General features: G+C 46.1%; 2 protein-coding genes across 3 annotated transcripts in view; one reads left to right on the plus strand and one right to left on the minus strand.

Annotated features, from left to right (window-relative positions):
• The first annotated feature begins 243 nt into the window (after positions 1 to 243).
• STRIT1 (small transmembrane regulator of ion transport 1) lies at positions 244 to 366 on the plus strand. The gene has a single exon (XM_088170392.1). The coding sequence runs from the start codon at positions 244 to 246 to the stop codon at positions 364 to 366; it is 123 nt and encodes a 40-aa protein (XP_088026518.1).
• A 4,324-nt stretch (positions 367 to 4,690) lies between these two features.
• The window catches only part of MME (membrane metalloendopeptidase), a 30,474-nt gene continuing 9,226 nt past the window's right edge, over positions 4,691 to 25,938 (minus strand). For both annotated transcript variants that reach the window (XM_088171117.1, XM_014886180.2), the window contains exons 6-23: positions 25,367 to 25,462; positions 25,146 to 25,264; positions 24,381 to 24,446; positions 21,646 to 21,780; positions 20,224 to 20,325; positions 18,571 to 18,707; positions 18,378 to 18,471; positions 17,437 to 17,565; positions 16,738 to 16,836; positions 16,149 to 16,229; positions 14,813 to 14,916; positions 14,580 to 14,638; positions 12,572 to 12,691; positions 12,058 to 12,191; positions 11,064 to 11,129; positions 8,973 to 9,068; positions 8,510 to 8,586; positions 4,691 to 6,059 (exon numbers count right to left, since the gene is read on the minus strand). In XM_088171117.1, the coding sequence (XP_088027243.1) occupies positions 5,960 to 6,059; positions 8,510 to 8,586; positions 8,973 to 9,068; positions 11,064 to 11,129; positions 12,058 to 12,191; positions 12,572 to 12,691; positions 14,580 to 14,638; positions 14,813 to 14,916; positions 16,149 to 16,229; positions 16,738 to 16,836; positions 17,437 to 17,565; positions 18,378 to 18,471; positions 18,571 to 18,707; positions 20,224 to 20,325; positions 21,646 to 21,780; positions 24,381 to 24,446; positions 25,146 to 25,264; positions 25,367 to 25,462 (1,814 nt within the window). In that variant the 3' untranslated portion in view covers positions 4,691 to 5,959. The remainder of the gene's footprint in view (positions 6,060 to 8,509; positions 8,587 to 8,972; positions 9,069 to 11,063; positions 11,130 to 12,057; positions 12,192 to 12,571; positions 12,692 to 14,579; positions 14,639 to 14,812; positions 14,917 to 16,148; positions 16,230 to 16,737; positions 16,837 to 17,436; positions 17,566 to 18,377; positions 18,472 to 18,570; positions 18,708 to 20,223; positions 20,326 to 21,645; positions 21,781 to 24,380; positions 24,447 to 25,145; positions 25,265 to 25,366; positions 25,463 to 25,938) is intronic.

Here is a 25,938-nt window from a genome sequence, read left to right on the forward strand (position 1 = left end):
CTGTAATATATTGGTAAGCAATAGGATCTCCAAGGTTGTTATTCTGCTTTTCTGGCAAGAGTGTCCTGTCTGCAGGAAACTGGGAGAAGGCTCTTTAAAACTCTGATGTTTTATGGAGATGTGTTTATGTAAATCCTGCTTCCCGCGGGCTCCTCAGGGAACCTTGGCCAGCCCTGGGCTCCTGTTCCAGCCCTGCCTGGGACATCCCCACCTCTGGTGGGACTCGTTCAGCAGCTCCCCGCGATGTCACTGTCGCTGTTTTCTGTGCCAGCCCAGGCCCCGCTGTCCCGCCTGCTTGTCCCCGTGCTGCTGGCACTCGGCTGGATCGTGGGCTGTGCCCTCATGGTTTACATCGTCTTCTCCTGAGAGGGGAGGGATGGCAGAGTCACACAGCGCCCTGAGGTAAGTGATGGTGTCACACAGCAATGTCACACACAGCAATGTCACACACAGCAATGTCACACACAGCAATGTCACACACAGCAGGGTCACACAGCAGGGTCACACAGCCCTGCAGTGATGGCAATGTCACACACAGCAGTGTCACACACAGCAGTGTCACACACAGCAGTGTCACACAGCAGGGTCACACACAGCAGGGTCACACACAGCAATGTCACACACAGCAGTGTCACACACAGCAATGTCACACACAGCAGGGTCACACACAGCAGGGTCACACACAGCAGTGTCACACAGCAGGGTCACACACAGCAGTGTCACACACAGCAGTGTCACACACAGCAATGTCACACACAGCAGGGTCACACAGCAGGGTCACACACAGCAGTGTCACACACAGCAGGGTCACACAGCAGGGTCACACACAGCAGTGTCACACAGCAGGGTCACACACAGCAGGGTCACACAGCAGGGTCACACAGCAGGGTCACACAGCAGTGTCACACACAGCAGTGTCACACACAGCAGTGTCACACACAGCAGTGTCACACACAGCAATGTCACACACAGCAGTGTCACACAGCAGGGTCACACACAGCAATGTCACACACAGCAATGTCACACACAGCAGTGTCACACACAGCAGGGTCACACACAGCAGTGTCACACAGCAGGGTCACACACAGCAATGTCACACACAGCAGTGTCACACAGCAGTGTCACACACAGCAGGGTCACACACAGCAGGGTCACACACAGCAATGTCACACACAGCAGTGTCACACACAGCCCTGCAGTGATGGCAGTGTCACACAGCACTGTCACACAGCCCTGCAGTGATGGCAGTGTGACACAGCAGCCTCCCCTGCCCTACTTGGCACTGCCACCCTTTTTAATGGAATTTTCTGTGTCTTACAGGTCAGAAGAGCCTACAATGATGTTGATGAGAAGAACGTGGAAGTTCAATTTAGATTTCTAAAGACTAAAATATGTATAAAATGAGTTATTTTTAATATCAACAATGTAAATGTTGTGCACCCTTTTTATCCATTAGGAAGAATCACTAAACCAATTTCCCTGTTCTCAGATTATTTGCAATTGAGGGAGTGGTTTCCAGAATCTTCTGGAAGGTCAAAGCCTTGCTGAACAGCAAACTTTTAAAATAGCTACTAGCAGCTAAGGAACTTCAAGCTTGCTAGAAACAGGCAAGGGTTAATTTCTCATGGGGCCTGGGCAAGTATTTTTAGCCTTATTATGGGCAAAATCTCTTGGATTCTATTGTTATGAAACAGAAACTTTGTCTGTCCTTTGAAAAGAAAACCTCAGGCTTATTCAGGGCTGGAAGGGATGTAGGGCTGAGTGTCTGAATCTCAGGCTCACCAGGGGCCCTCAGTGTTTTGTACTGGTGGGTTTGCCTTTTCAATTATAATTGGAGATAATTATATTCCCCCAGTCAATAATAAGTCATGTGAACTTCCAGTGACTTTGCCATTTAAATCACTACTGAGCATCAGATCACTGCATTTTCACTGACAGCTTTGGGCTTTTGAACAGGAAGATTTTTCTACTAAGAAGTGCAGTTCTGAGAAGATGAAATCATTAATAATTCAATCTCCAGTTAAAGCAGAGAATCGATTGTGAGAGGCATGTCTGGAAGATCCCAGCAAGATATATGTTTATGGGAATGTGAAAAAACTCTTAATGACCCCAGAGGGGTTAAATAGAGAAAGAAACTATTTTTTTTTACTCCTGCTCACACAACTGGTATAATTTTGAGAATGTGAGGAAGGCACATCAGTCAGACATCCTGTCTCCATCTGTGGGCACTGTCTGCTGAGCTTTAGGAATGGAAACAAATAGATTTTGTTGTAGTGCAGCCATGAACATTCCTGGGCCACTGCAGCAGCCAGCACTGTCACTGAAGTGTGACATTCCTTTTGGGAGCTGTCTTAACACCGGGGTTCTTCACCTGTGAATGAACTGAGGGCACAGGGGGGATCCAGTCTCATCACATGGCCTGAAAGAGAGGGGCCAGACCCTGGAGATCGCCAATGGCTGCTGTGAGCACCTGAGCACACCTCGGGGAGTCCCTGCAGGTGAGAACATCCCCCTCCCTGCAGGGGCTGAGCCCGGAGCCCACCCTGAGCACACGGCTCAGGGTGTCACCTTCAATTCCTCGGGGTCTGAGCCCACCCAGACTGATCCGGCCGGGACTCCCCAGTGCCCACGTCTGTTTTTACAGCTCCCTTCATTTACCAGGCACAGAGGGAAATAGCTGTGACACAAACAGCTCTTTGGGTGTCTCACAATGCTGGAAATCGAATGTTTCCAATTAAAATGTTAGAGAGATAAAATGTAAACACCACAATCTGGTTTAGCTTTACCTGATTTTTGAGATCTGATTTGGCAGAGCAAACCAAAATAACTTTCTAGGCTGGCGTCAATATCGCTGAGCTGACTTGCTGTACACAAAGCAGAAGTTTCTGCCAGTTTTATGGGGTAATAAAGAGAGGATTATTCCAAGAAAATATGCATCCCCCACGCTGTTGGAAGATCACTGAGCACTCTGCAGAGTGACCTTTGGGAACCACCTTCAGACAGCCCACTCGGTGTCTGCTCGGGCTGCAGCTGTACAGCGTCAAGCTCTCCTTACATGCAGGGGTAAAAGGGGCAGCAAAAGCTTCGGGATTTTTCATTCCTGAAGAATAAAACGAGTGTTTGAGAGCCAGGTTCTTTTCTCTCAGAGAGGTGCTGGTGATTGAGGGGGAAAAAGCTATGCATATTCAGATTTCTTGCAAAATGCTGGTGCTACACTATTAAAATGAGGTGATAACTTCAGTTCAGTCCAGTGACACTGCAATGGTGTCCCAGAGTGACGCCAAGTTTGTCCCACAGCCCCTGCCTGGCTTTCCCTGTTTCCCCTGAACAGCTCTTGCAGTAAATCGAGTAGAGAGGAGTGTCTGTCCCCCTGTCCTAGGATGCTGCATGTGGCGTCCTGCAAACTTCCAGGCTTATGTTTATGTTCTTTCAATGCTTGTTATCCCATTTAAGGGTGTTGTGTACACACAGCATGACTGTGGAGATAACACCTGTCTGTAAACCAGAGTTTGGGATATAAACAGAGATAACACCTGTCTGTGAGCCAGAGTTTGGTGTGGGACAGGGATAACACCTGTCTGTAAGCCCGAGTTTGGGATATAGACATGGATAACACCTGTCTGTGAGCCAGAATTTGGGATATAGACAGGGATAACACCTGTCTGTGAGCCAGAGTTTGGGATATAGACAGGGATAACACCTGTCTGTGAGCCAGAATTTGGGATATAGACAGGGATAACACCTGTCTTGCTCCGGGGTGGAAGTGCAGAGGGAACGGGAACACCGCGGGGTTGGTCCCGGTCCGGGCGGGGCGGGGGGCGCCAGGTGCGCTCCGCAAGGGGGCGCTGTCTCACCTGCCCCCGCCCTCAGGAGCGCCCGGTGTGAGCCCCGAGCCCCGGATTTGGGGGGACCTGGAGCCCCCGGAGTGAGCCCCGACCCCCGGATTTGGGGGGACCTGGAGCCCCCGGAGTGAGCCCCGACCCCCGGAGCACCTGGAGCCTCGGAATCCCTCAGTGCGAACCCCGAACCTCAGATCCGGGCGCACCTGGAGCCCCGCATGGCCCGGCTCAGGTAGGACACCGGGAGGGGTTAGTGGTGGGTGGGGACACCTGGGCCGCCCAGGTATACCTGAGTTTCCCGGGTACACCTGAACAGCCCGGGTACACCTGAGCTGCCCGGGTACACCTGAACAGCCCGGGTACACCTGAGGCCGGGTGATGCACACCTGTGTGCCGCGGGGCACAGCGCAGGTGAGGCAGGGCGGTGCCTTGGTGCTCCCTCACCTGTGCAGGGCCGGTCTGGCTCGGCTCTCCCTCGTCTCCAGCCCCGCTCCAGCTCCCGCCCAGCGCTGGAGGCTTTTTGTGCTCCTTGTTCTGTGCACAGCTGTGTGAAATGTTGGTTTCTGTGTGAAATGTTGTTGGTTTCTGTGTGAAATGTTGTTGGTTTCTGTGTGAAATCTTGTTGGTTTCTCTGTGAAATCTTGTTGGTTTCTGTGTGAAATGTTGGTTTCTGAGTGAAAATAGAGCTCTGGGTTCCCCCTCTCCGTGAGAGGCTGGCTCCTGCATCCCGGAGCTGTGAGACGGATTTGTTTGTTGTTTTCTGACCTGTGGGGCTCAGGGGCAAACGCAGACATTTATTTGCAGAGAATTTTTGGTTTGTATTTTCATTAATTCCTATGAAGAACACGCACTGCATTTGGCTCATAATTTCAGTTTATTATCAAAATGTTTTGATCAGATGACAAACTCAGAAAGCTAAAAGGACATAGGTTTTTAAATAGACCTATTGTAGCAGTCATCTGAGGTATCTGGTACTTGGTTTGGAAATGTCTTTGCTTTGATAAACAAAGCAGTAAGTTCCTTTGCAATCTGCATGAGAATGTTTAATACATATCATTGCAGATTTAAAGCCTTTTACCCTCTTACTTAAAGCTCCTTCAGACTCTTGCAATCAGCTGTGCAGCTTTCCTGATGTGAGGACTGACATTGATCAGAACACGTACAAGTCATGTGCAGGATCAGAGCCCGAGCACTGACAGAGTCAGCCTGAAAACTCCAATGTTCGTGCCCTCCATTGGAGAACTCAGTTTTTTGTAGGCTTTATCTTATTGCCTGATACCATGCTTTAGTCCAATTTCCCAGTTCTATGCAGCCACTGATAAAATATGTTACAATACTTCAAGTCAAAAGTGTAGCTCAAGATTTAAATATAAAAACTATGATTTATACATTACTAGAAACTTTAAAAAAGAGCAACATTAGAGAAAGCAAGAAAAAGCTTAGAAAATGGTGAAAGGGTCTTTGATCACAATCTTACAGATTATAGGTACAGAAATCAATAAATTACCTACAATTTCAGTTGGGCTGGAAAGGTGTAAATTAACTGCTGTAAATTGGGACACGCTGGGCAATTAGTGAGAAGTTACTGAAGTACAGCAGGTCTTTGGACTCCTCTTGTATAAATGGTTTCAAGTAAAAATGAAAACATTTGGTAGAACAGATTTCCCGTGAGAGCAGAGGGTACGAGTTGACACTGGGATATAAACTGCCGCGTCTCTGCTGTGTTGTGATGGCTAAAAGGTGTGTTTGACAACTTCCTTCCTCCCCCTGGCCACAAACCTGCGCTCACCCAGCGGGGGGGACATCATGCGTTACACTTTGCCATTCTAGAATGAATCCCGAAGCCACTGGCTGTGGGGGCAGGGCTCAAACGCCAGGTGAGGAGCGGCTGTGCACGGCCAGGTGAGCGCAGGGCTCGGGGGCAGAAGCAGCCCGGCGCTGCCTCAGTGCCTCTGTGCTGTCATGGGGGATGATTCGGGGTTTGCATGTTTACCGAGGATTACAGCCGTGTCTCTAGCATATTCCCCTCCGGTTCCTTCCCTCCTGCCCTTCCCAAAATCAACTGCAAAGGTCTCTTTTCTCGGGAAGCTCCTTGAGACGTGAGGTTTGCAGCCCATCCGTCACCAAACGCGGCATTTGTTGGCAGGATTCATGTTGTCTCTCGTGGTGCACGAAAAGGCTTCTGAGAACTCTGGGGAGTTCTGCAGCGATCCCAGGACCCTTTAAAACAAAGGAACACGCTGTCACTGCTGCTCGCCGTGGTTTGAAACCCATGACCTGTATTTTCGAACTTGTTTTGTTGTGTCACCTCACGGCAGCGTGGGGAACGCCCTGCTGCTGAGCTCTGACTGTTGCTTCATTTCACCTCAAGGGCTGCCTGTGTTTTCTTCTTCAATTTGTCTTGCCCCTATTGCAAGCCCAAAACCACAGGACCTGTCCCTTCCTCGTGGCTGGCTCTCACCAGCCAGTTCTTTCACCTAGAGCAGATTTCGTGCTTGGCAGTGGATTTCACTGAGGATTTTTTCAGCTGCGTTTTACTGACAAGTTTCTTGGTGAAGGGAAAATAAGACCCTGAGGTCAAGGGCTGTGGTGATAACTCATCAGTGAATGTTAATTTACATTTTTACACCAATCAAGTTTTAACTGAGATCATGCTGCTCCTCTGGGAGCTCTGCACAGATTTTCCAGTGAATGAGTTTCCTGGCAAAAAGACTCATACAAACAATGGCTTTCAACTCAACATGGAAGTGAGCATGAGGCCATTCCAGCTAAGGCTGATTTTACATGTGTAATTGTGGACACGTGTGAATAGGTCTGCCAAGAGTCACTTGTTCCTTCAGCATTGGGAATGCAGCAGCACACACCTATGCAGGGGAACAGGACAAATACAGATAGTGATGGACATTGATTGTGGCCCAGAAGTTCTGTGAAGAACTGCCCCTTTGAGTAATTCATGATTATTCTGAGACTGATGTTCATCATTAGAACCAGGGTGTGCTCACAGAGGCTGAGGTGAAGTTCAGCAGTGACACCTGCAACACTTCCACTGCTCTACAAGGCCAGAAGTGACTCCCTGGTCTTGGGAGCCAGCAGTGGAACAGGAGGTGGCACAGAAAAAGGGTCATCCAAAAACTTATGCATTTTGGTGATCTAGTTGTGCTACACTGCTCTAACGAACTAGAACTGCTAAAATGGGATGCTCTGCAATTAACAGTTTTTATGAGGAGCTGTCTGTCCTACTTGTAAGAAGAAACAGCCCACAGTCAGTGTAAAATAATAATCAAAAAGGCACCTTGGGAGCCTTTGTGACACTTGTGTAGTATGTTATTAGGTGTTAATTTTGTGGGTATGTCTCATGAAATGTTTTCTATTTTAGAGCTCTTAGGGGGCCTCATCCTGACAATGACTGCCCATTCGAAGAATGTTGTCTGGTTTCTCATGAGCACTTGTATCGTTGCATACAAAGTTTATAGCCTGTCCTACCGAGGTACAGACAGCACGGCAGGCTGTAATGTACCCAGGCTACACACAAACACAGCTTGGTACACTGAGATGCTGAACTAATCAACTTCAAAGGCCTTGTACCTCATCCAAATCAGATGTGCTGAGGTTCTGAAGAGCCTCTGGAGCCTCATTAGCACTGAGACCAGACAGGAATGCCTGTAGGAGCTGGTGCACCAACTACCTCTGGGAGAGATCCCAGATAGCACAACCCACCCACAATGAGACCAGGCAGGAACAGGGAGGGAACAGTCACTGCTTTCACTACATATTTGAGTGTGTGGGATAAACAAGGTTTGGTGAAAAGCCATTGAAAGAAAGATACTGGAATTAATGTAGTGGATTGTATCAGCAGAGAACTTGGCTATTGTGGACATGGAGCCTGGAGGTGAGTCAGCCTTCCAGATGCTGTGATGGCTGCACTGCCTCTGGTACCATGGCACTGGAGCAAGCAGGTTTATTAGAGCACATTGGGACACTGCTGATGAACAGGCTGCTCTGACTTGAGATAAAAGGAAAAGATCCTAGTCTGCCTCAAAGGCTTGCCCCCTGAGCAGCCACATTTCCTGCATGGCTCTGCTGAATTGAGCCCAGCTGACCTTGGGAAGGCTGGCTGAGCAGCCCAGACACAAAATGCACATCTGCTATTGGACCACAGCACGTGGGTTTGTTATGAGCGAGGGGCAGTGACTCCCACTGATCCCACCTGTGACTTCAGTGGAGGACAGAAGTTTATCCCTGCTGTTGGTGTTTAAGAACCCTATCAGGAGCTATTGTGGCAGCCAGGGAGTTGTGGATGAGCCCTGGATTCCACACTGGGGCTCTGCAGTAACAGCCACACAGTGACAGCCAGCTGATGGTGTGTGTGTCCTGTGCTGGAGACTGTTCAATTCTGTCCCTAGTGTGGACAGAATTGGGTTGGGTCTTTCTCAGGGATGAGACAATGATCCCAAATCCTTCCTTTGCCTGTGGAGCTGCCTGGGAAGGGGAAGGGACAGGGTCAGGGACAGCCCAGCCCACCTGTCCCCTCCTAAGCTGCCCCAGCGTGCTGTGCCTGTGCATGTGTGGGTGCTGACCGTGCCCTGGGGCAGGCTCACTGCAGTGACACCACAAAGAGCCGTGCTGCAGGGCTGTTACACCTCGGCACTGGGGCTTCTGCCTCTGCTCACCTGAATTTGCCTGGGCTGTGCACGTCTGTCTTGATGGAGTTCACTGCATACTCTGGTCTGTACGTCCCACACCACACCTGCACAGGTAACAAAGAAAAGCATCATTAGCCTAAGATCTTACAGGAAGAGACCTGCTGTCATTTAACTATGAAACACCTAATGTTTAAGAGAATAAATTCCACATTAGAACATAGAGAAAAAAGACTGTGTTTTGTTAAAAAAAGTACATCATTCTCCTCAAAGGCACTTCCTAGCAGGCTTATGAGTGGCTGAATTAATTTATTTAGGGAAGATAAGAAATCACCTAATAAGACTTTATTTTCAGTGCTTTGCAGTGAACACTGCTCAGCTCTGCAGCTCTGCTGGCTCTTGGTTAGCCCACAGGAGTCAGCCTGTTCTGACTTGCTGTTAAACTGTAATGTCAAGTGGTTTTCAAAGCCCTCAGGCAAGAAGCAAAGGATACCTGTGCAAAGTTCAGGAAAAACAGCTGCTTGTGGTTCATGTCGAGACCAGGAAGAAGCTTCTCTTTTCCATGTTTTTTCACAAAGTTTTCATAAGCCTGTAGAATGAGGTGAGTAGAAATGTTACCACTTCCAGCCTTTTTCCATTCAAAATGAAATGATGACAAAGAGGAACACGGATTCTTTGACATAATTAATTGCTGCCTCCCTTGGCCATCCACCCCACATGTGCCACCCTGAAGCAGAAGCCAACAGGGCCATTTCTAAGGACTGTGCTATCAATTATCTAATGCTGCATTATGAAAAAGAGATTTATTCCACTGTGGGTTTTTTGGGGCTTGGTTTTTTTCAAAGTGAATTGCAGAAGACTTTAAAACCTTGCCATAGTAAAAACAGCTGCTTTCATGTTTCTTATGGAGACATATCAAACAATATGTTGTTAGTGTATCATCACTGATGAAAGATGCTGGAGCAATGTTCTGCCTGGAATCAGTGCCAAAGCACCACACAAGAAAAGCCAATCAACTGCCCAAGCACAGCTGAGGAACGAGCAGACATCAGGTCCATGGAAAAGGCTCTGGAAGTTTCCATGGATATCAGCTCAACGAGAGGCAGCAGTGCAGAAAAGGCAAGTGTCATACTGGGATGTGTAAACAGGAGTGGCTTATATGAAATACATGAAGTCATCCTTCTACTGCACTTGTGCTGGCCAGGGTCAGCTGGAGCTCTGTCCAGTTTTGGGCACTGCCCTTCAGGAGAGATGTGGACCAACTGGAGGGAGTCCAGAAGAAAGCAGCAAGAATGAGCAGAGGTCTAGCAAACATGACCTATGAGGAAAGATCGGAAGAATTGAGTTTGTTTAGTCTAAAGGAGAGGAGTCTGGGCCTTGAAGCATGTAAGTCTTCAAATATGTGAAAGGTCACAGGAGAGAAAGGAGCAGATTGTTGTGTTTGCACTGCTGGAGGCAGAGCCATGGCACTGGGAGTGCCATCAGGAGGCAGCAGGAATGCTCCTGTGGCAGCTGCAGGGATGCAGAGGGGGTTCATTCCACCTGCACAGAGAGGGACGTGGAGTATTGACCTCTCAAGATTCCTTTTGGGCCTTTTTTACTGTTTATATGATGTCATAATAATTTTCAATACTTCTGATCTAATTTTTCTGGCTACTCCCATTTCTTTCAGAAAGCATATCCCCTTCCATGGCTTTGTACTTTGCCCAAATATTCCAGAAACTGAAGATCAGACTAATCTAATAAGCCTGATGCCTCTTTTAGGCTTCCAAATCATTCCTTAAACTCTCATTAATAATTGTCTTTGCTCTGAAACGTGTCCATTTTCAGTGAGAACTGGCCCATGCATCCAGAGGCTCTTTGCTGAGCAGTGGCAGCACTCAGCTGTCAAGTGTTGAGTATTCTGTCACAGAAGGTGCTCAGGGAAGGCAGAGGAGGATCACGGTGTTGAGCCTTGCAGCCATCAGAATCGTGTGAATAACAAGAAAAGCTGACAGAGAGGCTGAGCTACTCTGTTCCAGACCATGCTCCCAAAAAGAACCTGTGTCTCTCTGGCTGCCAGTCTCAACAGTGGCCAATCTAGGGAGTCCAGCAGCCAAGGGAGGAAGAGAAGGAAAGCAAAGCCAAAAAGCACCCAGCTCCCATGGAAGGCTTAGTGCAGGGAGTCCAGTGTCTCTGAATCTTGGGATACAGTACAGAGGGCCCAAGTGACCTGTACAAGATGAAAAGCAAAGTGTTCATGTTTATGGGTCAGCAGAAAGGCATTCTGCCCCTCCTTCCTGGCACAAAAAAGCTGAGGAAAAGGACAGCCAGAGGCAGACAGCTGCTGGTATCAGCACTTTCTTTAGGTCATGGTCTAAGTGTGAGCCAGTGAATGTTTCCATTCCACACATTCCTTATTCACAAGGGAAAAAAAAAAATCGAGAAAGAGTTCCCTAGGAACAGGTAATCTGTAGCCTGACATGATTTACAGGGTGAGAGAAAGACCACAGCTGGCCAGTAGCTTTAATGCAGGCCTTGATGGCACAGTAGCTCTGGTCCTGGCCCCAACACAGAAATTGTGAGAAAAATGGATTCTCCTTACCTTGTATGCTTGTCTCACACCCCCATTATCAGCAATGTTTTCTCCCAGTGTGTTGATTCCACTCAGCTGTAGAATAGAAAGGAAAAGTATTGGTTTCTGAAAGAAAAGCTCATCCAGGACCTGTAACCAAACTTTGTGCATCTTCCAGTTTCTAAAGGCAAGAATTACCTTAAAATCTGAAGGTTTAGCAGAAGATTATGTTAAAATCTCTGAAAAGTCTTTAAGTCCCTTGTCTCAAAATCCACGTTTTGAGATACTATTGTTTATCTAATCCTCTTCCTTCCCCTCCAGGCAACTTTCTAGGCTCTGTATCTCACCCAGATTTTCTGCTACTTAGTTATTATTCATTTATTCTTCCTTTTTTCTCCTCGTCTTTAATCCTCAGTTTCTTACCACAGCTCTAGTTAGAGGAAGTGGACAGAATCTGTAGTCTGTAGACAAGTTAAAATTCCAACTCCAAATTGCTGAAATTGTCTCTTAACCTGCTAGAAGGTTTTTTTTTTTGTATAGTGGGCAAGTTCAGCAGCTTCTTGGTAGCCAGATACACAGAAGATCTCTATTTAGCAGGTGTTCCTAAGTCAGTCAAATATCACCAAAGATGTTGAAGCTTTGATAATGGGAAATCTCTAATTCTATTTTTTAAAAAAACATATTTTAACCTTTAATCCAACATAATGATTTGTGATAGTCAAAGCTGCAAAATCTAGAATCATCCTCTGATTGAATTTAATGTGTGAATAAAAGGGCAGAAAAACACGTTGATATTTTCTTCTCTCTTTTTACTGGCCTCTCTCTGAGTTCCCACACTTCATCACATGTTTTGGGAAAACCTCAGGGCTGGGAGTTTGATCTTTTCCCTGTCCTGTGGGATGGAATCTATTGTCAGGCTGTAAAGAGCCAGCCAGTGGAACTGAGAGAAACAACTTCTTGTGCCTCCCTGCAAGCTGTGCTGTCTCATCAAACCACCAGAGGCAGCTCCACAAACGGGACCTACGTTCTGTCCACCTGCCAGGTCCCACGAGAAGTTCCCATACTGGTACACAATGCACTGGGACAGCTCCTTGAAATTCCGTGCTGATGCTTCACTCCACCAGTCCACCAGGTCTCCATTCTCATTAAAATTCCTGCCTGTAACAGGACGTTAATCAGAGTTATTTATACATCAAAAGAGGGTTTGGTGCAGTGAGGAGGGGAGCCAGTAAGACTCTGGATTGTGCTGTTGGGAGAGCAACACTGAAACGCCCCAGAAATCCAGACTTGATGTTACATGTGGAAATCCATCATCCCTGTGTGTGCTGCCTGGAAGGATGGAGCACTAGAGCAGGTAAAGCACCCTGAGCAGTGGGTGTTGGGTCAGTGGGGGTTTGGTCAGTGATTGTTTGGTCAGGGGCACCCTGAGCAGTGGTGTTGGGTCAGTGGCACTCAGAGCAGTGGTGTTGGGTCAGTGGGGGTTTGGTCAGTGGGGGTTTGGTCAGTGATTGTTTGGTCAGTGGCACCCCGAGCCTCACCGTTGTCATCAAAGCCGTGGGTGATCTCGTGCCCGATGACCATTCCGATGCCGCCGTAATTCAGAGATTTGGGCTGCGAGGCACTGAAGAAAGGCGGCTGCAAAATGCCTGCAGGGAAGACTGAAAAGAAAAAAAAAAAAGCCACAACACAGTTAAGGCCCTGCCTCGTTATCCTGCAGCTACAGTGGGGCCAGACTTTTCTGGGCTCCGACCAAAGCCACCCTGCTCCCTCGGCTCTCCCAGCAGCAGCAAGTGACTGACACGTGGCAGTGCTGTAGGACAGGAGGAACAGAGCAGCAGGACCCCTCCTCTCTTCAGACACTTCCAAAATCATGACCAGCTTTTGCTTTGTTACTATTTTGCTCTGCAGGAAAAAGCAGCTTTTTCCAATTTACATCACTTAGCATTCACAGACTTCTGTCTCATCATTGAACAAACCTCACAACATTGTGGGAAGTGGGAGGGTGTCCCCCAAGAAGAATAAATTATTTGATCATTCCATCACAAATCAATCTTAGAGACAGGAATTTATTCTTCCCTTGAAAATACAAGTAACTCCCACTAGAATCAATAAAAAATAGGCCAAGCTGTCAATAAAAGAACTGGAACAAAGCAGTTCCTTTTACCCACTTCTCTGCTCATCTTTCTAGGCTTCTACAAAACAATTCATTTGAAACCAAAGAAGCCATGCTGCAATTCTGATCTTTTTATAAATTAAGAGTAATAAAATACTATAAAATATTCAGTTCCACTCAGTATCTCGTGAAGGCTTTTCCTACCTCCCTGCTGCTGTGGCAATATAAAGTATTAATTCTCCCTGGGAAGGAGGTGGATGTAACTCTACACTACTTAAACAGACAGAAGGAACTGGGTGGCAGTTCTCACACAGCACAAGAAAGAAGATTGATACTTCTTGCATTTCAGTATAAAGCCAGCTCAGTTCTAGGGCTTTCTTTCAGGACGAGAAAGAACCATGGGAAAACCCGAAAATAAGGGGCAGGATGGGAATGAGGCAGTTCTGTGGTGTGTGCCCAGTCTGCCATGGAAGGCAATGCCCCACTGCTCAGTCCTGCAATGAGCAGCACAGGTTTAGCAGCAGTGTGAGTGCCCTGGGGGTGCAGAGCTGGCCGGGGAAGCTGTGCCCAGCATGGGCACTCAGGGCTGTGAAGCCTCAGAGCCAGGGGCTCCTGGGCGAGCACATGGGGCTGCCTGGCCAGCAGCACCTCGGGGTGGCTTCCTCTGGTCTGAGCTGCTGCTGGAGCCTTACCCAGATGGAGCAACAGAGCTCCAAGCTCCCTGCACATCGTGCACAGAACTGCTCTTCAAGGGCTTTTTAAAAGTCTCGTTCTAAGCTAAGTCAGGCATCACTCTAAAGATCAGACTACTTTAATTATCCTGTGCATGCCATAGTTAAAGGATGAGGTAAGAATTTATGACTCACATCAACTGCCAGTCACCAGTTTCAGTCTTCCACATCATGATTCCTTTCCTACAAATTACTGAACAAAGCTATTTTAAACAAAGCCTTCTGGCAGTTTTTGTGTTAACTGTTCAGTAAAGAGCTACATGCTCGCATCAAGAAATAATCTTGTTTCATTTCTGTGCAGAGCCCTTCAAGACAAGGTTTTTCCATTTTTTTAGGCTTTTTCAGGAGTTACAGGTGGATCACAGTACCTCACTGATGGCCTAGAAAGAACACTGCAGTCTGTGACTAAAATTTCAACACTATTTGCAGAATGGACGTGGCAGAAATATCGAGAAGCACAATTAATGTTGTGAAATGTTTTGTGACTGTGAAGGGAGCTGGGATGGTTCACAAGATGAGAAACCTTGGGGCCTCCATGTAGTTCTAATCTTTAGCCAGAATGGACAGGGCTTTTTATTTCCACGGATGGTTTTGGGTAGGCTGACATCAGGAATCTTTATCGTTTCACTTCCTGATTTTAAAAGTACATACATACACATAAAAAATAGATAATTTGGGCATCAATAAATTGGTAAACCTTACCTATCTGATTCCTGCTTGCTGAGTAAAAAGCATTGACAACAGCAGCTCCACTTATCCACCTGGTAATACCAGAAGAATAAATGTTAGTATTTCAATTGTTAATGGCAAAGTTAATGATTGCTAAAATAAGCCTGGAAACTGTGTAACAGAATCATAGAATATTTGAAGTTGGAAGGAACCTTCTCCTGTGCAAACTGGATAAAAGACTAGACACAGTATTGTTAAATACTTACTCCTCTTTGTCCACCTTTTCTCTAAGCTTTTTCAACCTTTTCTTCTGGGTAAATATTAAATTTTGAATAATGTTTTCAAAGTATTCTTCTTCTTTGTAGTTCAACTAAAAAGAAAGAGGGAAGAGGAGTTAGTGGTGGTGTTACTGATTTGGGATAAAAGACATGGATCAGGAAAATCTAGTCTTAAGCATGGTGAGCTAAGCAACACATTTCTAAGAGTGTTTTTTGGATCTACAATTAGACCTTGGTTTGCAGAGCTCTGCTCCATCAGAGTTGATATTGTAGCTGGACCTATGTTAGCAGCTGGGTATTTTCTCCAGAGCTCTTCATTCTCTCTTTCTACACATATTTTGAGTGGAGTTCAGTAATTGTTGGTGTTGACCACAACCTCTGGAGATGCCTGCTGCAAACCAGTTTGGTGAAGAGCAGCTCCACCTCAGACAGAACCCAGAGCCAGCCCCGTGCCTGGGCATGCACCCAGTGCTGGGCCAGCCTGTGCCAGATGGAACACCACGATTTCCATGCTTGTCCTCACATAACCCTCCAGAATGCACACAGGTCCTTGGGATGCCATCAGAGCCTGTCCCATTCCCTGCTGGGTGTCACACCCAGAGCTGGGTGTCCCATCCTGTCCAGGGTGTCCCATCCTGTCCAGGGTGTCCCATCCAGAGCTGGGTGTCCCATTCTCTCCAGAGTGTCCCATCCTGTCCTGGGTGTTCCATCCCCTGCTGGGTGTCCCATTCTCTCCTGGGTGTCCCATCCCCTGCTGGGTGTCCCATCCTGTGCTGGGTGTCCCATCCCGTCCTGGGTGTCCCATTCTCTCCAGAGTGTCCCATCCTGTCCTGGGTGTCCCATCCAGAGCTGGGTGTCCCATCCTGTCCTGGGTGTCCCATCCTGTCCAGGGTGTCCCATTCTTTCCAGGGTGTCCCATTCTCTCCAGGGTGTCCCATCCAGAGCTGGGTGTCCCATCCTGTCCAGAGTGTCCCATCCTGTCCAGGGTGTCCCATCCTGTCCAGGGTGTCCCATTCTCTCCAGGGTGTCCCATCCTGTCCAGGGTGTCCCATTCTCTCCAGAGTGTCCCATCCTGTCCTGGGTGTTCCATCCCCTGCTGGGTGTCCCATTCTCTCCAGGGTGTCCCATCCCGTCCTGGGTGTCCCATCCTGTGCTGGCTCAGCCCCACCAGCCTGGCTGTCACACCCCCTCCCTCCCCCTGCAGCTGGCACACACAGGGCTGTGCTGTGCACCTGCACCAGGCTCCCTGGGCCAAGCAAGGCAAATGCACATTTTCTCCTCTGAAGAGCCTTGTCTAATTCTCCTGCCTGTTGTGCAAACTCACCTCCTGGTACTCACTGTTGAGCTTGTTGTCATCTGTCACGATCTCATCGGGATAACCAATCTTCTGTTTAATTGCTCTTGCCTAGGGACAAGGAAATTGATATCCATAGCAAATCCAGCCATGTTTTTAAATAAGAAATTATATAAGAAAGGCAATGTGGAAGCCATTGCAGAAACCACAGGATGTTATCTATATACAGGTTTTGTTTACATTTTTTATTCATTGAAAGCACAAGTTTATGGGTTTTATCCTGTTCTTCCTAATAGCTGGTCAAATCACCAGAAATCATTCCTTCTCACTTTCAGTATCGTTTTCCTGTAGATATTAATTATCTAGCTCCTTAATCACTGATTTGCCTGAAAGGTCTTTATCTTGTATACTATCTTGTATCTTATTTTGTGTGCCTATCTCCAGAGACCCCTTCCCATGGAATCCTAAGCTGCTGTGCCTATATAAGCACTATATAAATACTATAAATGTATTTGTATTATAGTGACAGAAGTTACTGCTTATTTTTTTGTCAGGACAAACAACTGAAATATGGATTTTTATGGAACTATACATTACCAATATTTCAGACAGAACTTACTTTTTGTTCTGCTCTCTTTTTGGTCTCTGCATCCATCCAGGAAAGTTCATCTAAGGTTTTTATAAAAACATCACGTATATCTGCAATCATATCTTCAACCTGGAAAAAACATCAGGATGTTACAAACCCAGAGTAAGATGCTGGGCAATGCCTTCAGTCACTCAGGCTACCAAAACCTGACAGACATTGCCCCGCTGGATGTTGTGCACCTGATGGAACTGTTGTGCTTATGCCAATCCCAAAACGAGTTGTTTCACAGCAGGATTCCAGTGGTGATCACAGCCAACTAAGGCTGCACTTGAGGTCCATTTCCAGAACTTTCCGTGTGGCTGAAGGCAAACAGAAAGAGCCACTTTGTCCTGTGCCCAGTGGTGGCAGGATGTGAGTGGTGTCTGTCTCAAAGAACAGCGAGTGCTGCTCCTGGCATGTGAGGGCTGGCTTGTGCACAGCCTGCCCAAGGACCTGGCTCAGAGAGCAGGCAGGTGTGCACCTGCAACCCTCACACTTCACACTGTACCCCAATAACAACTTCCCCCTTTAAACCTCTGCAATAACCCAACAAAACCTCAATCCCCAAACCCGCTCGGATTCCGCTGCGACCAAAAAGCGCCATCCAAGCGCTGCCGGGGGGGCACACGGTGGTGGTGGTGGTGAGGTGGCACTTTGGTGGCACTCAGGACGAGGGGCTGGGGGCTTTACCACGTGTTTGCTGTCCCCAGCAAAGGCCTCCTGCACGTAGAGCCGGCCCACGGCGCTCTCCATGTTGCCGTTGACGTAGTTGGCACAGCGGCGCCACACGGCAGCCTCGGACGTGGTGCCATACAGGGCCTGTGGCACACACCAGACACGGAATTACTAAGTGGAAAACGGTAAGTGTATCATATGAAACATATCATATGATCCTGAGCTTTTAAGAAATAAATAAAACAATAATTTAAAGTTTCGGTGCGCATCCCCGTACACCTCAACGTTAAATAAATACATATCTACTTCATAACTCACTACGAATTACAAAGTCTCTTCTGCATATCACACACACACAGGGCAAAGGGGCTTCAGAGCAGCCCCTCCACCCTCATGCACACAGGCAGCTGCTCCTGCTTGGGGCACTCAGCTGCACTCACTCTGCAGTGAAAGGATCACTAAAAAATTCCTACAGAGGAACAAGTTCTGCTGTGGAAATACAAAGAACTTCCACATCCAACTGCTGAAATTGCTCAGCATTCCCTTAAAAGCACTAAGCTATCAGCAGGATCGAATGACTGAAAACCAAGACTGGGGCCATAATGTTTGCCTTGGAATGTATTCCTTTGGATGATGAAGAGTTTCTAACAAGTCAGTCAAACTGTAATCCCTTGCAAATAAATGGGACTGTTCTGATACCAAAATGGGGATTAATTTCGATTCAGAGAAACAAGAGACCAAGCACCAGAGCAGTGCTTTCAAATCCACTCAGCTATCAGGCAATAAATCCCATAAATTATAGATCCATTCCAGCAGAGGCTCAGCAAACACTTCTGGCTTTTGTGCACAAAATCCAAAATACATTAAATATTTATGTACTACACCTTCATTAAATACCTATCAATCGTGGCTCACAAAAGCCATCTTTAGCCCTTAGGGAGAGGGGAATTTCTCACCTTACGGAAAGCATTCCTCGTGTCCTTGTAGGCCTGGCTGAGGCTGTTGACAAGATCCATCACAAATCGCCAGGTCATGTAATTCTGCAGGTCTCTGTTTAACAAAACAACAGGCACAATCTGGTGATGCTTTCAGGCTTTTTAAGCTTTTTGGAAAGGAAATGCAAATGCCAAGAATACTCAACACACCCACCTGGGAGAGTATTTGACGAGAATGGACCTGAGCTTGAGAAGGTAGTCAGGGTCATAAACAACGACGTGCTCCGTGCTGTCAATGTTGATTTGGACAGTTGACATGATAGCATTTATGAATTCTGACCAGTTGAACACCTGGAGAATCAATATCCATTATGATATGGTTCTATCATAAACAGTTTGTTTGCATGACACAAATGCTCTGCCTTTAGCTTCTCTAATATTTACACTGCTTATAAATGGGGTCACTGTAATAATAACTGGCCTGAGATCATTTATAACTCCAAAAAATGTTGTTAGCATAGGGGGTATTTGGCAGAAAGGGTAGAGAAATTGCTTTGATTTCAAACTAACCCAATTTTTTATTAATTTTTGAAGTTTCTGTTCTGCCTATTACTGTAAAAAGCGTTGGTGATATTTCCCTGCCTGCATCCTTGGGAAGCTTTGCTGGAAGAGGCAATGTCTTCCATCAGACAAATGGAAGTAGCTGAGGAGAGCAGATAAGCTTTCAGGAACAGTCACTGCAGGTCTGAGAGAGGAGCAGCAAACTTCAGGCTAATCCTGGGAATAATTGCTGTTCTATCCTTAGACATTACAACACTTCCAACTCCCATCAAGTGTCTTTTGAGCATTTTGGAATAAATTAAAATTAGTCTGATCTGCAGCATCCCCCAGGAACTAATAATAACCAGGGCAATGCCATTGTATGACAGGAGTTGTTGTTTTCTGACAGGATGACTGTAATGGTAACCAACTACACCTGTGGGAGATGGTGAATTATGAAACCAATTAAACCAGGCAGGAGGGAACTGTCAGAGAATTAAAGTCAATAAAATTGCAGTGAATATGAAAAAGTGCCAGGAATAACAGTGTTTCATTGCACCTTCCTGGCCTCAGAAAGCTCAATAAAAGTCATGAGAATAAAAACTGCCCATGTTCAGTGTGACATTATGTTCCTGAGGAGACAGAGCTGTGTTTGCAAGGCTTGGGCTGGTTTTCAGCTCTGGTGCCAGGAGTTAAAGCTGCCCTGCACAAACAGCACATGGCTCAGGGTGAGGGCAGAGCTGACAATTCCCTGGGGAGCTGCAGAGGGAGGGATGTGCAGAACTGTCCCATTTCATGGGCTCCTTCCTGCCTGCCTGGAGAGCAATATTTACAGAGGCACTGCAGGACAAACTGGATTTTTGTTCTGAATCTGCAGCTCTGGATAAACAGGGTGGGGCTGAGTAGTCCCACTAAACATCCCTGAACCAGCTGGTGGCTACAGGCTGGACTTTAACTGGGCCCTGAACCCATGAGGACAAGGAACAGGATCACAGAATCACAGAATGGCTTGGCTTGGAATGGGATCTTAAAGATCATCTGTTTCCAACCCCTGCCATGGGCAGAGACACCTTCCACGGGATATTTTTTCTCCTTTGTGCTTTTCCATCTGTGTTGAGGCAGATGGGAAGATGTGCCTTCAGGCCAGGAGGAGCAGTGGGTACAGAATGTGCACACACTTCAGTGTCCTCAGAAGAGGAGGTAAGACTGTGCACATCAGGGATCCTGTTCAACTGCAAATATGTCATGTCTTTAACAGAAAAAAAAATCAGGCTTCATTGTTTAATCCATAAATGAGAGGTTAAATACCAGGTTATTGATCACTCACCTTATTATTGATTTCCAGTGAGAAGTTGTTCTGGAGCTGTGCCAAGGTCATTTTGTTGTAGAGCAGAAGTGGATCATTTCTGTCTTCGGATTTTGTTGTTGCCTGTCAGAGTTAATGAGGAGAAAATTACTGAGTATATTGAGTGGGTTCCCAGGAGTTTTGGTTCTGGTCAGGGTGCACTGCTGCCCTGTCTGTTTGTGAGTTGCTGACTTCAACATCTGCAGCAGATTTCACCCTTTTACAGTGCTTTGAAAAATCAGTTATGCCAAGCCTCCTTTTATCTCTACGCTTCTCTTCCCCTTCCTCTTTCCTATTCTATTGTGCATTCAGTGGTTTTTTCTGTTTTTTTAACAAATTCCCAAGAGCACAATGGCAGCTCTCTTCAGTCACACTCAGGCTCAAACTGAACTCAGTGAGTTTTGGATGAAAGGTTAAAACCCCAGGCAGTGGCAGCTGCCCCAGCACCAGCAGCAACTGCTGCAGGAACACTGCAGGCTCCTTTCAGACTCCTCTTTAATACCTTTCTTCAATGAATTCCCTTTCTGATAATAATGGCCCATCTCTGATCCAAGCCCAGAGGTGTGTGTTTCTCACGAAAATGAAGAAAATCAAAATCAGATGGTTTTAGTTTATATAAATGGTCTTCCCAAGTATGTGACTCTACTATCAGTGTAACTTCAAAAATAGCTGGAGCTATAAAATGTGCATTCAGCCTGTTTCATGGTCATCCTCAGCTTCAGGTACTGCTGCAATGGTTAATAATAATAATAATAATAATAATAATAATAATAATAATAATAATAATAATAAGCCATGGTTTACTCATCAATGCATTTGGCTTTCTCCATGCACTTTCAAACTCTCCCTATTTCTCCAAAATCAAATTCATTATATTATTTTTCCTTTGCCCTTTTCTTTTAAGGGAGAACAGTGTTTGGTTAAAAATGCCCTTGGAACAATCAGCATTGTGGAGCAGCTTGTGCAGCACAAACATGACTTTGTGCTCACAGCAGGCCAAGGGCTGGGAATCTGCTGCTCTGGGATCCAAAAAGCCCGTGGGGAAACAGGACAAAGGGAGGAGAGGCCCCAAAGCATCTCCCAAAACTCACACTCTAAACCACATTAACCAAAACTCAAGTCTGTCTCTCTCTGTTCTTGCAGTGTTTCTGTGAACAGATCAGGCTCTAAAACATTTCATTGCCTGGAAAACAACTGCCTCAAATATTCCCCTGCTCCTCCCAGGCCACTGCTGTGTTTCTGTCTGCCCCCTCAGGTGTAACAGGCTCCACACATTCCTCAAAAACTCCCACAAAACAGCATCAGCAAGGAACTCAAAACAACCACCCACTTCACAGCCAGCTCTCTTAGGTGTTACAAAAAAAGGCAGTTATTTAAAGGATAGTTTAAAGATGTTTTTCTTACATTGGCAATCTCTTTCTCCAGGTCCATAACTCTTCTCATTTGTGCAGAAATATCACTCTCATTGACAGAAATGTTCCTTTCTTGTAGGATTAGTTCAGCTACAGAAATCATGAAATCAACATAGGCAGAACATGCCTGCAGGGAAAAACAGGAACAGTTTAAAGACAAAACTCTTCAAAGTAGAGCACACCTTGATCTTCAAAATTTCATCTTCATTTTTATGAACTACAGTTCTTCATCCCTTATTTAAACAGGTCAATTTTATCAGAAATACTGTTAGATCACAACTAGAACTGTGAACATTCCCTCTGGAGCACTGCTGGGTAACTGGAGCACTGTCCAGAGCTGAGCACCCCAACAACTGCACTGTCTGCATTATTTACAGTGAGACATTTGGATCTCCAGATTTAAACCATCACCCATGGTTTTGCTAGCTCTAACTTTAATTACAACTTCCAAAAATACCATTTCCAAAGAGCTGAGTTCCCATGAACATAAAACAAGGGAGTTGGCTTTTTGGGAAAAGCACTCCCAGAGCTGTGAACCTCTTCCAGCCTTGGAACAGTTAGAACTCAATTGCTGTATCATTAGTGACAGTGACAGATTAGTGTATTTACATTCTTATCATTAGGGAACTCTTTAATGTTAAATTTCATATCTATTACATTTAATATCAAAGAGTTCCCTAATGATAAGAATGTAAATATAGCAGCAAATTCTCTGAAAACTCACACTGCCAAATATCTTAAGGTGTCATTATATTTTATGGAACCTCAGTTTTATTGTAATTCCATTATTATTTGGAATTCTAATTCCTCATTGGTAAGTCACACTCATTTTTCTGTCAACAGAAATGCTGTTTTCAATATTCCTTTTCAATGCAAATAAAAACCAATCCTATCAAATAATAAATCTGGTTTATGCAATGTAATCTACCAAACCAGTGATTAAACCTAGGATTAATAAGGTGTCCATGTCATCAGCTTTATTAATAGAAGTGTTTTGGTATGTTCAGCTCCTAAGGCAGGACACACCTTTTTAATGTGTGCAGCCATTCCCTGTCCCCTCCTGGGCATCCCTCCCTGCCAGCAGGGCCAGGCTGTGCCCACCTGGGGCTGTGGCACCGTGGGGCTGGGCAGCTGGGACAGAGCTGGGACAGGGACAGGGATCAGCAGGGACAGGGATCAGCAGGGACAGGGGACAGGGATCAGAGCAGCCCAAAGGACAGAACTCCCAGTGTCAGTTACAAGCAAGGGAGATCATTTCAGAAAGAGAAAAGCCCATGAAACCACTGAAGCTACAAGTCACAAAAGACAGTCCATACCAACACTGTAAAACCATCATAAAATTCAATATTGCTATTACCTCAAACCAGTAAGCTAACAGAGATTTTTAGGTACCAATCAGTGACTTTATTCTTCTAAGTGCAGCTCTTAAGTCAGGTAGTAAAGAACTAAATCAGCTAATTTCATCTGGACTGTATAAACAGTGTCAGCAATTTTAGTGGAAGTTTAAGTCCCCAGAATCACTCCAGTCTGAGCAGAGCCATGCTGTCTTACAAGACAAAAAGATTTTAAAAGGATCTTATTGGCAGTTCCACCTGTGGCTGTGGGGTGGGGAGTGCTGCTGGAGGCAGAGATGGTTTTGCTGTGAGCAGCTCCTGGAGTGGGGTAACACAGCAGGAGCCAGAGCTGAGAGCAGGCTGGGAGGGAACAGCTCCCACTTGGAGCAGTGCTCAGAAGGACACTGGGACACTGGGACCTGCCTGCCAGTGATAAAGCTTTTTCCAACAATCCTTCCTCCTCGACTTTCCAGCAGAGCAGAGATGATTCCCAGGTAGGTCAGAGGACAGGAATTGTCTCTCAGTGCTGCAGTGAGCACAGCACATGGAAGGAGCAGATTGTGCAATGTGAGTCAGCTCCTAAAGGCCATCTCCCATGGAACTGAGCAGTTCAGAGGCAATGATTGTCCTAATGGACATGTGGTCTTGTAATTAAATGTAATCACTATTAACTGTTGGCACATCAGCAAAATACCTACAAAGCCCAAATGGCCCGTTCACTTTCTCATTGCTTCTGCATTTAATTACACAGAAGGAATGTGTTAATTAAAGGTCACTGTGGTAGCAGTTTCAGCTCCATGACTCGGGCACAGACACCCATCAGCTCTCAAGGACTTAAAGCACATCCAAGATTAGCAACAGGGATACAGTGTCAGTGCTAACAGGCTAATGAGAGCCTAGCAGTAATGAGTAAACAGGAATTAAAGGAGACCACCCGAGATTTTGGGTATCTGAGCCATTTCTGTGGGACCACATCCTTTTGCTGCTGTGTTTGTGTCCCGCAGTTGATGCAGGAGATTGTGATAATTTCAGATCTTTCATGCAGCAAAGTGTCTCTTTGGTCCTGAATGTTCTGTTTCTCTTCCCGAGCCTATTCCTGGTAGAAGCAGTTCACCTGCAGCATTTGCCAGGTGCTGCCAGTGGGTCCCAGTGGCCTCCTTTTTACAGTGACAGAACAGGGCTGATCATGGCCACTTGTGTTCTGTCTAAATGCAGCTCTGACAGTCAGGGGACAGCTCTTGATCCAGCTGTGAAGCCTGGCAGAGGCTCTATAACAAAGCTAAACTGCTTCATGTTTACCTCCTTCCAAGAGGTCTTAAAAAGTCAAGTAGCTGCCTTGAAAACACAGGCTAAAACACGAAATTGTCCGGCGTGGTTTGTCAGCTGCCCTCACCTCTTGGTATGCACCAGTGCACTCGTAGTAGTCCCGGGAAGGCAGGCCCAGCCCCGGCTGATCAATCTGTAAATGCAAATAAAAACTGACAAGTGCTTACGGGGAAATGGCAGAGCCTTGTGCTGTTCTGGTAACTACAGGTGCTGGGGCTTCTCTGGCCAAATCATTTTCTGGCCACAAGGGCGTTCCTCTCTCATCCTGTTGCTCACCTTGAACTATTTTCATTCTCGTTAAACTTTTTGTTTGTCTTTTCAATCTTTTTCTTCTCCTGTTGCTGAACACTACAAGGCACTGGTAGCCGGTGTGAAAACAGGTGAATTTCAGATGACAAAAGAGCCCAGAGACAAGCAGGGCAGCTCCTGCAGCTCTGAAATCCCTGCACATGAAGTGCCCAAGGCTCCATCCACCCACGACAGGAGAGATTTTGGCCCCTTGCTCCTCTCCCTGCTGCATCCCACAGCCACCAGACCTTCCCCTGCTGGATGTTCAGGTTTCAGAGATGACCTTTCTGTCCCTGTCACTCCCATCTCTGTGACAGTAACTGTGTGAGTGCACAGAACAAAGATGTCAGCTTGGAGAACAGACAGGCAGCTGTGAAACCCAGAGTTTCAGCTGCAAACTGCATTAATTCACAAATTCATCTGCAAAGTACTCGGGTCCAATTGAGACCACTGATGTTTCTCCTTGTTATCATTTATGTCTGTGCTTCCAGTTATTTGCTGCACTCTCATGATCAGCAAGGCCACGGCACCCAGGCAGACTTACATGAATGATATGTGCTGTGGAATTTTTGTCGTCTGTGCCAACAAAAAAATTAATAAGGACCTTTTTTCCATATCTGGAGTTGAGCTGTGCAATAGCTGTCTCAGCTGTCCAAGTAGTACCTAAGCAAATGACAGGTATAGTCAGTCTCTATTTTTGGTAAGCAATAAATTAAATATTTTAGATATTTTAACTAAAAAAGAAATAAGCACAGGTTATCTTACCATAGGAATCTTCCCAGTTAGTTGTTGCTACAGGCCACTCAGACACATTTGGCAATAAACTGATTAGAGGTCTTCCACCTCTGCTATCAATGGCAGCTTTTGGAAAAAATAAAATGAGTTACCATGACATTTTAAGCCCCACAAATGTTATATATTATAACATACATTATAATGAGTTCAGAACATTGAAGCTGAGAACTGTGTCTCCCCCATCACCACAGCAGCAGTTTGCTCTGATGTATGACTGTGCTTTAACATTTAATGTAAAAATGTTCCAGTCACAAACAGCATATGCAGATCCTTGAGACCATGACACTGAAGTACTGTCTTTTCTTTTTCTCCCTGCAGATAGCTTAAAATAATAGTTTTGAAAAGTATTCATACTATGACAGAAACGATAAAAATATGATTTAGGAAGCACTGCAAACAGTTTTACTGCTCTTTGTTCTAGTGGCAGAGCCTGGTGTGCCAGGCAGCTTTCACTTCATCCCTGGTAATTTCTACAAAAGAAGTCAACTCCCATTTAACTGAAAGGATTTGAGTTTATATATCTGCAGCAAATTAGTAACTGA

The sequence above is a fragment of the Sturnus vulgaris genome, chromosome 10 (genome assembly GCF_052056855.1).
Source record: "Sturnus vulgaris isolate bStuVul1 chromosome 10, bStuVul1.hap1, whole genome shotgun sequence".
NCBI lineage: Eukaryota > Metazoa > Chordata > Aves > Passeriformes > Sturnidae > Sturnus > Sturnus vulgaris.